This window comes from Pseudopipra pipra, chromosome 21, assembly GCF_036250125.1.
Source record: "Pseudopipra pipra isolate bDixPip1 chromosome 21, bDixPip1.hap1, whole genome shotgun sequence".
Classification (NCBI taxonomy): domain Eukaryota; kingdom Metazoa; phylum Chordata; class Aves; order Passeriformes; family Pipridae; genus Pseudopipra; species Pseudopipra pipra.
Genome location: NC_087569.1, coordinates 1,866,679 through 1,879,343, shown reverse-complemented (window position 1 = coordinate 1,879,343; position 12,665 = coordinate 1,866,679). Strand labels below are relative to the sequence as shown.

The 12,665-nt window shown below is 46.8% G+C and overlaps 1 protein-coding gene across 10 annotated transcripts in view; it reads right to left on the bottom strand.

Annotated features, from left to right (window-relative positions):
* The window catches only part of AUTS2 (activator of transcription and developmental regulator AUTS2), a 1,122,443-nt gene that overhangs the window by 419,587 nt on the left and 690,191 nt on the right, over window positions 1–12,665 (bottom strand). For 9 of the 10 annotated variants that reach the window (XM_064677607.1, XM_064677606.1, XM_064677609.1 and 6 more), the window contains one exon: window positions 2,393–2,441. In XM_064677607.1, coding sequence (XP_064533677.1) covers window positions 2,393–2,441 — 49 coding nt within the window. Of the gene's footprint in view, window positions 1–2,392; window positions 2,442–5,532; window positions 5,566–12,665 lie in introns of those variants that run through there. The other variant, XM_064677615.1, reaches the window with a different exon arrangement.

The window sequence follows — 12,665 nt, the reverse complement described above, 5'->3', positions numbered from 1 at the left end:
ATTGCTTTTGGCAAAAGCGGCCGTGGACAACACACAGTGGGGAAGAACTGGCTTGGAAGCAAAACAGACTGAACTGCAGAAAGGGAACTCGAACTTGGAATATATCAAACTGACAGCCCCCGGGCAGCCACAGCGTCCCCAGGGCACACACTTAGAGAAGGCAACAGCCTCCCCAGCATGGTGAGAGCCCTGCACCTGCCTGCCAGCAATTACTGACATTATCTCCAAACAGGGGAGCTTTTCTGAGGCTCTTTTTCCTGATATTTAGTAGTTTGAATGCTAATCCTTTTGACAAAACTGTCCCCTATGCTTTTTCTGTCCTCTTTCCCCTTAATCTCTTTCTCCCAGTGGAAAAAAAGAAAAAAAAAGGGAAAAAAAAAAAAAGAAAATACCAGCCAGCCTAGTTTGGCCGCACCTGGATTTGCATTGATTCCTCCCTTGTCATTCATGTTACCAACAGGAATTAGCATATGGCTTTAAGGGGAAACTCAGGAGGAGAAAAGAAAGATGCCATTTTGATGGAAATAAGGGGCAAAGGAATAATCTACCATCAACTAAAAAGCTTATTTGTGTATGGTTTCCCAAGCAAAGCTTCGAAAAGCCCATGTTGATTTTAGGCTACACAAAGAAACCCTAATCCTTTCAAGGGAACTAAATCACCAAAGAAAAGTACCTCGGAAGAAAAGGCTCCCTGTCAAGCATGGGTATTCACATCCAAAGGGATGCCACGAACCAAGCTCCGTAAGTAAACAGAAATAAGAATGTGGGAAATGTGTTTGAGGCAAAAAAAGAAAACCAAAGGAAGAGGAAGAGGGGCCTACTCTTCATCAGCCAGCTCCTGGGGAGGAGAGGAGCCCCTCACCCTGGTTACAGGCCTGTGCCAGGAATGTGGATTCGCCGCCTCCTCGGCTTCTCCTGCCCTGGCCCAACCCCAAGAAAGGGCTGCTCAAATGCCAAAGCTTTTTACAGCAAATTAGCAATATAAAGATGCAGTCACATGTAGTTTGGGGGCCTGGGGTCACTCCAGACACGCAGCTCTTCCCTTCTAATGGCTGTGCCACCTATTCTCTGCCTCCAGAGGGGCCGGGAACCTGCAAACGCCATTAATCACAAAGGATAGATCAGCTTGCCAAGTGAGATAACCTCGTTAGACCTAAGAAATAATCCAGACTGTACTTCCAAAGGATGCTAATACATGAAAAACAGGACTATGGATCCGTAATGCAATTAAATCCAGGTATAATTCAATATGCAGCAGAAGACTTCAGAGGCAGCAGCGGATCAGCGTGGGAATCCCAAAGGTAACGGGGTCATGTTCTGTCCCCAGTTAAACCACTGCAGCTTCGTGGGATTAAAAGACACAGAAAAGCACCGGAATGACCCACTGGAGTAACAAACCAAACCCAGGGAGAAGCATACAGGGCAAATACCGAGCAAATCCACACCTGGCCAACAAAACAGACCCAAATTTCAAACCAATCAAACCTGCCTCTTCTAATGCAAACCGACTCCGACCTTCCAAACCCCCAGTCAGTCAAAATCCCAGTTTACAGCTGGAAGCTCAGCCCTTACTGAGTCAACTGAGAAGCAGGACAGTGGGGTAAAAACCTGGCACATTTTCCAGGCTTTGAATTACACTCGTTTGCACAACTCCTGCCTGGAGCTGCACCCTCCACCCTCCTTGCAACAACACCAAAGAAATCAAAAATAAGAATTAAAACCAAAGGATCCCCAAAGCCTTTCCAATAACGCTGCTCCAGGCCCAGCCCTGCAGGGCAGCTCATTGGTGCTGATTTAGGGCGAGTTTTCCCCTAATGTACTGTTATATCATTAGCCACTCTCTCTTTGGATTGCTGTTTGGAAGAAATTAATGGGATACTGAATATTTAAATGTGGCCCTCTATATCATTTATTAACTCTACAGAAAGCACACAGCACAGTAAGCCATGGTTTATGACTATTATCCTGTGAATACTAAACGTTGGCTGGTTATTACTGTCAGCAGTGCAAATTGGCTATTCATAATTCCACGTCTATCATGGAGCTGATGAGTAACAATCAAGTTAAAACATTTTGAAAACTCTTACAGTTATTTAAATGAGCTTAAATTAAAGCCATTTGTAAAATAAACTATTCCCTAATATTGTTATTTAAATTAATTCTGACCTGGCAGGCAATGCATTATTTAAAGCCTATATTTTATATTAAGCAAAGCAATTACCAAGCATACAGAACACGTCTGAAACCCAGAGAAACATAAAAAGCACTAACAAGCTGATTGCGACATTTCTGCAAGACAAGTTACATTTCATCTCCCATTGAAATTGCCATGAAAAGAAACGTGTGGGGAAAGAAAAAAAAAATCTGTTTGGGATGTGAATTGCAGCCTTACCTTTATTTGTGACAGCGTTGAACAGTTTCTCAGAGCTGGCATCAGATGCCTGAAAGACCAATAAAAACAAACAAAAAAAAGTTACGTTTTGTAGCAGTGATAGATTTCCAAAGGCACGACGGTGTATTTATACCCAGGCAGAGGAATGTATATTTTAGGGAAACAAATCAGGAGACAAAACCGGGAGCGCTGGAAGCGGCGGCTCCGGGGCCGTGTCCATGAGGTGGTGCTGTTTGGCTGTGCTTCGCCGCCCTGCAGTGCAGAGATTTCCTTGGAAAGCTTCTATTTCAGAAAGAAATGGGGTTTTTCTTCAACATTAGCTGCACGGAAACTGGATCTTTGTGCTGCCGTTATCCAACACGTTCTGACAATGACTTTGCGATGGAGGAGAGTCACGATTTGGAATCACACAGCCCAGTTCTGGGAATATCCAGAACTGCAGATTTCTAAATTAATTTTTAAAGTATTTTTGGGATCCCTACTGTGGCAACATTCGATTTTTACCACCTTTAAAGCACTGCTGATAACTTAGGTTAGTAATTTCATCAACTGCTGCTACCACCTCTTTCAAAAATAAAGAGCATGTTCGTATTTAGGATCAGAATTTCCACGTCGGATTCACCTTCCTCTGAATAACTGAATCTTCACACCAAGCTCTGTGTCAACTAATAAACCTTTTCTTTTTCATCAAGACACCTTTATCCAAGGAGGCTTTTCCTCCTAATATTGTGTTAGCACCCCGCCTACTCCTGCTGTTCGTGTGCCAACGCGCCAGTTCAGCTCTTTACCTGCTATAAAAAGCCTGACCTGGCTTTCACAAAAAAACGTTGAAACTCAAAACAGCACAAAAGCAGACGCTGGAAATGTTCATTTGACAAACACCCTGAGCCCAGAAGCACAAACCCCTAAGTTTCTGCAGCTATGTTCGGGCACACACACACAATACACGATACATCCAGCTACAGCCTAAACTTCTCCCTCCTCTGCGCCCACAAATGCTCTTTGATTCGGGACTGGAGCTGGGATCCAGCCCCGTGAGAGAGAGGCTGCTTTTGGAAAATACATGGAAAATGTGCTCAGTAACAAAACACTGCAAAACCAGGGTTAAAACGCAACACTCAAGAAAAATTTTAGTTTTTTCCTAGAAACTGTTTTCGTGCTGGATTCAGGAAAAATAATTAAAAGCACTCTTTGGAAAGCAGGCTGTGGGTTTTTTTTTATTAAAGGGAAGGAATTTCTCAATTCAGAACCAAATAAAAACCGTCAGACAAGCACCACAGACGTTCGCTATCTCGACTGCACTAAAAACTTCCCTGTGAAACTCCCGATAAATAAGCAGCCCCGGCTCAGACTGTGTATTGCAGTGCAGCAATACACTGAAATAATTTGTTTGCCCTCAAGTTAGCGACAGACAAGATTTCTACGATTAATTGTTAAAAATAGCTTTATTCTTTTTCAGACTTCTAGACAGATTTTACTAGATTACCGCTTGGCTTATTTAAAAGCTGAGCTGGTGCATTTTGTCTCGATTAAATACCTTGTAAACACTGGATTTATTACCCAATGATGGATTTATTACGCAGTGACGACTTTCTCTAAATTAATGAAAATATGTGAATAATGCACAAATTGAAGAGATCAAGAAGGCCATGTGCTTTAAAGAGCAGCCCAGTATTAGTCCAACAAGAGGCTCAATGCTTTCCTACTCTTGCCAATCAGGCTGCTTAAAAATAATCTTTTCCAGTGAATTTCAGCTGTTGTTGTCTTTTCAAATGCAGCTTTTCTCTGAAGTCAAAACTCTCCGAATGAGTCCTTCTTTTTAGAAAGAAAATTCAATATTATAAACCAAAAAACTTCTTACAGTTTCAGCTATTACTTTATTTTACTGTTTCAAAACAAAACACCACAGGGAAGCTCTAAGTTGCATATTTATTTGATTTTTCCAAGCACTACAAAGAGGAAAACACCTTGTTATGAAGTTTGCTCTAACACCGTGTAAACCAACAGATTGTCTTTAAGTCATGGTTTTTCAGGTGAAACCTTTTCCTGTGCTATCATATAAACCAGTCACAAACCGTGCTGTGACACCGGGAAGTGGCACATCTTGGACATAACGTGGTGCACAACACAGCCTGCCCGGGGATGAATATCCACACAACATACATAAAAAAGGAGCAATTTTACAAAGAGAAAGCTTGTCCACGAGCGAATCTCATTTTGCATTACTGACCACACACAACCGAATGGGAGAGCAACTTGAAAGAACCCCTTTGCCTGCGTTACCATAAAAATAACCTGAACCCAAACACTGGCTCAAATGGTGAGACGGAACTTTGCCTGCCTGTTCCGTTATTTAAAAATTGGGTTTTAAATACAAAATAGCAATGAGGGTGATGAACCAGTGATACAGAGGCGAATACAATCTCTGCCAGCAGACAGACAGCGTATCAATTTCCATGCAACTCTTATTTTTCCACAGTCAGGCAGTCACATCACGCAACAACGCTAAAGGAACAAAAAGCCAAATTAATTTAAAAATCCACAACGACTCAGCACTATCTCAGATGGATGAAATTCAGTGCCTGTGCAGTGCTGACCTAAACCCTGCTCTGTATTGACAGGGATCTGCGGAGACAACAAAGTGCCTTTATGTCCACGGCGGGTGCGATGTGGCCAAACGTGGATGTTTAAGCGGCGGAGGAGCTCGGCTATCCCTTCCCTTACACCGGCCAAGTGCAACTCTCTCTTCATTCCCCTTTATCCTGATCTTTCCAGGTCTTCCTCGAGCAGCAGATGAGCAGACAGTGTCTGCTGGCACCGTGATGTTTGGGGACAGCAGCGGGTCGGGCGCCCCGGGCTATCCGGGTGTTCTTGCCCTCCGAGCCCCCTCGGTTTCGGGGTCCTTCTCCCCGGCTCCTGCACAGACAGAGCCGGAGCTGGTGACACTCAGTTCCCTTCCTCGCACTTCGGCCGTTTTCCCTCACAAATCCCCTTGTTACCAAGCGCAGCTTAATCCTTTTCACCACGAAATGAAACAACTCAGCAATCCCTGGGCTAAAAAAAAAAACAAACAACAACCAAACCCCAACAAACCGCACAGAAAAAGAAAAAAATGACCTAAAGAGTATTTTTTGCCTCACCAAGGAATGCGCTGCCATTCAAGGGGACGTATGACTAAAATATTTCCTGTGCAGACGGCGCAGCCTGACTCACTGCTGGCACGGCGCGGCACTTGCACCGGCCCCGCACCTGCCCGCGCAGCCAGCGCGGCCCCTCCGCGCCCCTCATCCCGGCCGGGGGTGCCCGGGAGAAGCGGCCGCTCCCTCCATCCCTCCCTCCATCCACGGGGGGCCCGCCCGGAGCCCCCCGCCCGCCCCCGCGTTACCTGCGCTCCGGGGGCTCGGCGGGGCTGCCGGCCCGCGGCTCATGGCGGTGCGGGAGGGGCGGGCGGTGTGCGGGAACTCCCGATCCCAGCGCGGCTCTCTCAGCGTCCCGCAGCCAAACCCCAACTAATCCTCCGAAGGGGGCGAACTCCGGGGGCCGGGCGGGCGGGCATCCTTCCCGGGCCGCCGACCCCTTCCCCCGCTCCCGCAAGATGGATCCCGGGAGGAGCGGGGCGTGCGGGGGTGTGCGGGGAGCGCGGCGGGCGCGGAGCGGGAGCGCTCAATGGAGCGGCAGCAGGACAAAGAAAACCATGTGCGGCGGCGGCCGGGGCAGCGGCGGCACCTCCGGGTGCGGGGCGGTGCGGGGCGGTGCGGCCGCGGCGCCTCCTCCCTCCCTCCGCGGGTCCAGCGCGTCCCTTCCTTCCTTCGGGCGGCTTTTTCGGTTTTTTTCTTCCGCTGTCTTTTTTTTTTCTTTTCTGTTTTTTTCTAGGGGGGGGTGTGATTGTTTTTGTTTTGGTTAAAAAGTCATGCCCGTCCTCTCTCTCCCGAGCCGAAGCGAGCTCCCTCCGGGCGCCGTCCCTCTCCCGCCGCGGCCGCGCTCAGGTGAATTCCATGGGGGAGACGCAGCGGCCCCGGCTCCTCCGGAACAGCCTCGCAAGCCTGTAATCCCCGCGGGGGCGGCCGCTCCGCCGGGCCGGGATGGGGATGCGGTGCCCCCGGACCCCTCTCCGCCGAGCCCGGGCTCGCTCCGCACTGCGCGGCGCTCCCGGAGCCGCTTCCCAGCGCCCGCCGGCTCCGCCTTCTCCCGCCGCCCCGCCCCGCTCTCCGACGGGTCCCCGCGGCGGGGGCGGCCCGGCCCGGGGCGGGGGAGGCTCCGCGGGAGCCGCGATCCCCGTCCGCGGCTCTGCCGGCCCGGAGGAGCCGCCGGGAGCCGCGGGGATGCTCCTCGAGGGGTGCGAAGGGACCCGCGGCGGGTGCGGAGCCGGACGGTCCCCGCTGCCCTCGGGATGACGGCACACACGCACACGAGCATCAGTCGCTAAAGCTCCGCGGAAAAAAACACTATCGAAAGCCTCGTATTGCATTTAGCAATTTTTGTTTGTTTGTTTTTAAACGGAAATTTAATTTTTTTTTAATTGTAACTGTAAAAGCAATGTCCTCGGCTGCAGGCAGGGTGGCCTGACGGGGACCTCAGGCTGCTCTCTGAGTTGTGGTGACTCCCCGAGACCCCCTGTGCAGAGGCTCGCCTGGCTGCTCCCAGCGCTGAACATTGTTGTGAACGGGCAGTGGATTTCCTACTCGCTGTAGGTTTTCCTTAAGCACAGCACAACATTAGTAAGAGCCACTACGGAGCATAAGCACACAGATACACAATGGTATAGATGATTATTCACTGGAGCGTGGCAGTTGGAGCCAAATGGTGTTTCCTGGGAAGACGAGAGGCAGTTATGGCAATGGCACAGTAGCCACATATGGCAAGATGTTTCCTGGGAAAGGGATAAGTGCAAAGAGAGGGCTTATGGGCTCATGAGGCCTTGCCCAGAGGGTGTTTTCAAGGTTTCAAATCTTGAAATGGGTTTCAAACCAATACTGGGCTAGAAGTGCTAATGGAATTAAACTTGTGCGGGTTACACTTGGATTTGAGATAAATCCTCAGAAACAGGATTGACAAGCCCAACTCACCCAACCCCTGTGGCAGAGCTCAGCTCTCCTAAGGAAAAGATGGGGACTACCTACAGCAGACAGAAAACAAGAGCAGAGCAAGAGCTGTGGCTGCCTGGTTGGCCTCACCTGAGCCAGGAGAAGAGTTACACACCTAAAATCCAGTGGGAGCTTGGAAAGACATGTTTATGTCCTGGCCCACTCCAGGCTCACCTCGAGGACAGGGATGATGTGAGATGATGAGGGACTGCCCTTCTCCTGGGCCTGGGGCACCGAGGTGCGTGTGTGGCTCTGAGCTGTCCCCGAGCAGTGTCACAGTGACCAGGGTATGGCCACGCTGCAGTGGCTCTGGTGGCCCTGCCCACAGCAAACCCCCCAGCATGTGAGGGGAATGGGCAAAGCATAGTCTGAACTGTCCACACAAGCACAAGTGCCATACTTAAGGAAAAACTCATTAGAACACCTTCTGACCAACTACTGATGTAGAACTGCAGGATTTTATGCAAATAATTTCCCATTAGTTCCTCATTCCACCACTGTATGATCCATTTAAGAACAGTTTTCCCTCTCAGCGGCTTTTCCAAGAGTCTTTTTCGAGGTACAGTTCCACTGACTGTGGTGGTTTTTGCTGGGGCAGCTGCATGGGAAGATCAAATGACAAGAGACAGAGGCACCCACCACAGCTCCACATTCAGCCTGTGGCTGCAGACACCACAGTGCTTTCCTGACATGGCTGATCCACAGTGGGAACGCTTGGCTAAAACTGTGGCAAATGGGCTCCGCTGGAAAATGAAAGAATTGTGGCCAAATTGAAAGAATTGTGGCAAACCTCAGATCCTGGTTTTAGCAATGGAAACGAGTTCTCCAGGGCTGTCCACCTCAGCAGGGTTATCCCTAGATTTCCACAGCATAACTGAGCATGGATTTTGGCTGTTAAAATTGCACAGGTTTTTGCCGTTAATACATGTATATTTACATCTAATAAATATACATTGCAAAGATAATCTTGTGCCATCAGAGAGGTGGTTTCCACCTCCTCCTCTAGGAACCCAACAGAGGTGTCTTCAGGTCTGTTCTCTGAAATCAACAGTGGACAGTGGCCAAAAGCCATTGCAGCCCATCAGCTATTTCAGAGCTCAGCAAAGGAAATGGATGGTTTGAGTGCAGATTCCAGTCTCCACCAAAAATAAATTAATAAAGGCAATAAACTGGCAGAGTGTTCTCTGTACAACAACTGGAGCTCTCTGGGACTGACAGTGAGGCCGTACCTGGACGAGGAATTAAACACACAATACCAAGGTGTGGCAGCTCATACACTCCATGAGCACCTTGGTCAAGACTTTCCACATCCTGACATGGTAAGAACAGGTATAATTAAAGCCTAGGCTCCTCACAAGACTTTATTTTGATAAATTTAGCCCGGATTAAACTACAGACTTGTCTGTACTGGATTTTTCCAACGTTAACCACATGCCACACCTGAAATCTCAGCATACCCAGAATCAGAAATGCATTTACCTGCCCATCTCCCTGGGGCTGTGAGGGTTTATTGGCAGGGCTCTGGGCCTCATTATGTTCATTATTCGTGCCTTAGAGACAAGTTGAGGACCTCTGTTTTCCTGCTACAACATTATACATGCACAGAATGTGTTGTGTAATTCTGAATGAGAAATTTGGAGTTTGGAAATTCACCCAAAGCCAAATTAAATCAAAGGGATCCCTTCTCCCCTTAGTGATTTCAGTGGCCTTTGGATTAAGCTTCCCCTCTTCCTGACAGCAGTATTTTCCTGTGTTTTAGGTTATGCCTGGATAGGCTTTTGAAACCTTCTGTCTCTTATCTATGTGGGACTTTGCCAGGATTTTTTTCATCTGTCTGTGGTCTCTGTCAGCGTCGACATTTGTTTCTGCCACGACAACAGCCAAATGAAGTGCACTGAACTTGGATCAAAAGTAATTTCAAGATCTTTCACTCTCTGGAAGAGGTTTTCAGATCCAAGTATTTTATAAAAATGACCTAAAGCTGCCCAGAAAGCAGGCAGGGAAGCAGACATTCGTTTCCAAGTCATAGAGTAATTCCAAAGAAGAATTACCCACCTCTGGCACAAGGACCAAACGAATATTGAAATTACAGCAGATTATATTGGATTAAATTATTCATGGCAAACCTCACCTCACCTGGAAGGTTCTGCAGCTTTTTTTCCTGGCAACATGAAAACTGGATATTCCAATTCTTTGGTATTCTGTCAAAGCCTGGAAACATTTATATTTCCATTAAGTTGCTAACCTTCCCAGAAGACAGCACGGTGTCTGAGTTTGCAGCGTGATTATTGTGCCTTATAAAGTCCTCCATAATGCTCTGAAAACATACATGATTTTGTCCATTACTAGGTAGGAGATGCAGGGTCTTTTCCTCAAGAAAACAATTTATGGAGCTATCAGGAGAGGTTTATGACTCTGAACACAAGCCACGGTGCAATGTCCCAACCAGAAGGTACTTAAACTCAGCACTTTAGGAGGTTCAAGAAAAGGACCTGTTCTCAACAGTGACCTCGACAGCGGCGAAATCACCCCTGGGTTAGGCTGTGAAAAGGTCACGACAGATGCCAGTAAAAGTACTTGGTGGTGAGGGCGGGTCCTGCTGGGTTGGGCAGGGATGTTTGTGTGCAGCCCAGGCCTGGGGTGGGTGCTCCTGGTGCTCCTTCAACACCCCTTCCAGCAGGGACAGAGCACTCCTGTGGGGAAAGGGTGACACAAACAGCAAATACCCCTTGGAGAAGGAAACTGGATGTAGAACATCCTTGGCTAAGTCTCCATGTAATAATGCTTTTCATTTGACAGAGCACAAAACTTTGGCGAGAGCATATTAATGACAGTGCAACTTTTTTTTTATTATTTTTATTTTTCTGCAGCATTCGCAAAACTAAACCCGTTTGTAATCCCTTCTTTTATGCAGAACAGATTGCAGTTTTAAGTAGAGGCCCATAAACTGCAGGTTCAAAGAAACCTGAAACTGAATTAGCATAAAAGCTGGAATTCTCATTTAGAGGAACAGCAAGGCAACTGCTCTGCAGGCAGTTTTATGATTAGGGTTTCAAATGGAAACAAAGATAAAAAGTGGGGCTCAGGGAACAATAGGGCTGCTCTCTCTTCCCTCTCCTTACAGCTTGGCCCTATAAAATACTAAGTGGTCTCCACTGCTTCCAAGGACAGAATTTAGCCCAGATTTGCACACGTGGAGAGGTTGGATAATTTTCTGAACCCATTTGCTGCACCGAAGAGAAATCCCAGCTGTCCTACTGTGTGAAGCCATTTTTCCCACAGGCTTCTCCAGTGTTCACTCCTGGAAGTGAACACCAGTGTCATCTTTCCTTCCCATTGACAACCACGAAGAGCGAGAATCCCCAGACTGACTCTTGGCCATAATTTTCAGTAAAAAACTACAATAATTTTATATCTTTCTCTGTAATCCTTCCTGTAGTTTGAGTTCCCAGGTACTAAATACATGACAGAGCAGGGGTTAGCTCCTGGAGGCCTTGCTGGGCTTTGAGCTGCTTCCCACACTGCAGCCTAACCTGGAACATAAGATCCTATCACTGGGTAAGAAGATAAAATATAAATTCTTCCCCATCTACCAGCACTCCTGTAGTACACTTCATAAATGCACCACTTGAAAGCTGTGGCCATTATCCTCCCCTAATTTCTGCCTGCTAGCAGGTTCTGCAACTGAAGAAGTATTTCAAATTAATTTGTCTGTCAATATCTGGGTACTGAATCACCTAATAAGAGAAATATTTTTCATTCTCTTCTTCTCAGTCAGAAGAAGAGACTTTCTTATCACCAAATAAAGCATCCATTATTGCGTGCTGGAATCCCACTCTGTCATCCAGGTCATTTTTAGGCCAGAAAATGCTGAATCAGCACCATAAACCAATCAAGTAATTTCTTTCATTTTGTAACATTCAAGCAAAATAATGAAAATCACATCTCGTTTGATGAGGAGAATATACAACAGAAATCTCTTCTTCCAAGGATAATTTTCAAAGAGGTATGCCAAGGCAAGAAATACTGTTGCAAAACCATGTAGCTAATGTAGGGGCTCTTCTGCTGAACAGATAAATTCCATTTTTGACTGTCAGCTCATATTTAGATAGCAGATTATGAACAATAAATCTGTACCTTTAGCCAGCTTCTAAACCGTGCAAAGACGTTAACTTGGCAAAAGAATGACCATTACTTTGATGAATGAAACATTCACCTAAAATATTCATGTACAAGATGATGATGTCCAATTGATAACCAGAAAACACCCACCCCAGTGCAGATTTAAATAACTGAGATGTTTATGAGAGAAACCGAATCACATACATGAGAGGAGTTATTATGGCACTGTTAGGAGAACCAACAAATGGAAAAAAAAAGCTTGATAAATATTTTCCATAACAAAACACAATTGGTTTCAGTGGGATACAGCTCTGTTTCTCATTAGTTATCCTTCACTTGTCAGACAAGTTCCATATTTCACCGAAACCCGCTGAGTATTCTTTCTAGTTTGCTGGGGAAAGTGGCCATACATTTAGCACGTTCCCTTTATGCTGTGTGTTTTCACAGGTCTTTCTTTAAAACACACTGTACATGCTTTTGCTTCTTTCCCTCAGGATAGTGGGTTTCGACATCCAAGGAGAGTTTAAAAGCAGGTAACAAGTCATCACTTTTGAAGCTGCAGAGCAGCTGAAGAGGTGCAATAGCCCCAGCAGCCATTATCAGTGCCTGCCAGGGTGCCACGCTATCAAGTTATATGATAAAGCACTCAGCTGACACCAGAAAAATAATCATTCTCTCTCTCCTGCACCACCCCCTTTTTCACAAGGAGGCTTTTTACACTCATTAAATGCAACCTTATCTCTGAAAGACTGCAATCCTCAGCAAATGACAAGTGTGCCTAATCTCATTTTCTGACAAGCGATTCTGACAGCACCTTCCTTTTGATTTCTAAGACACGTAGCTAGACATATATTAATCTGTCAGTCATCGCCCCTAGGAAGGATGGAAAAAAGGAGAGACAGAGATGAACATTTGTGAATGTGAAGGGAACAAGGCAAGAAAGGACTAAGGGTCCTTTCCTGGCTATTTTAAGCAGCTCAGCTGTGTTTCTCCACTCCTCCCACCCCAACATGGCACCCAAGTCACTCCTGTGCAGCAGAGCTGCCAACCCACCTGTCTGCAGAGGT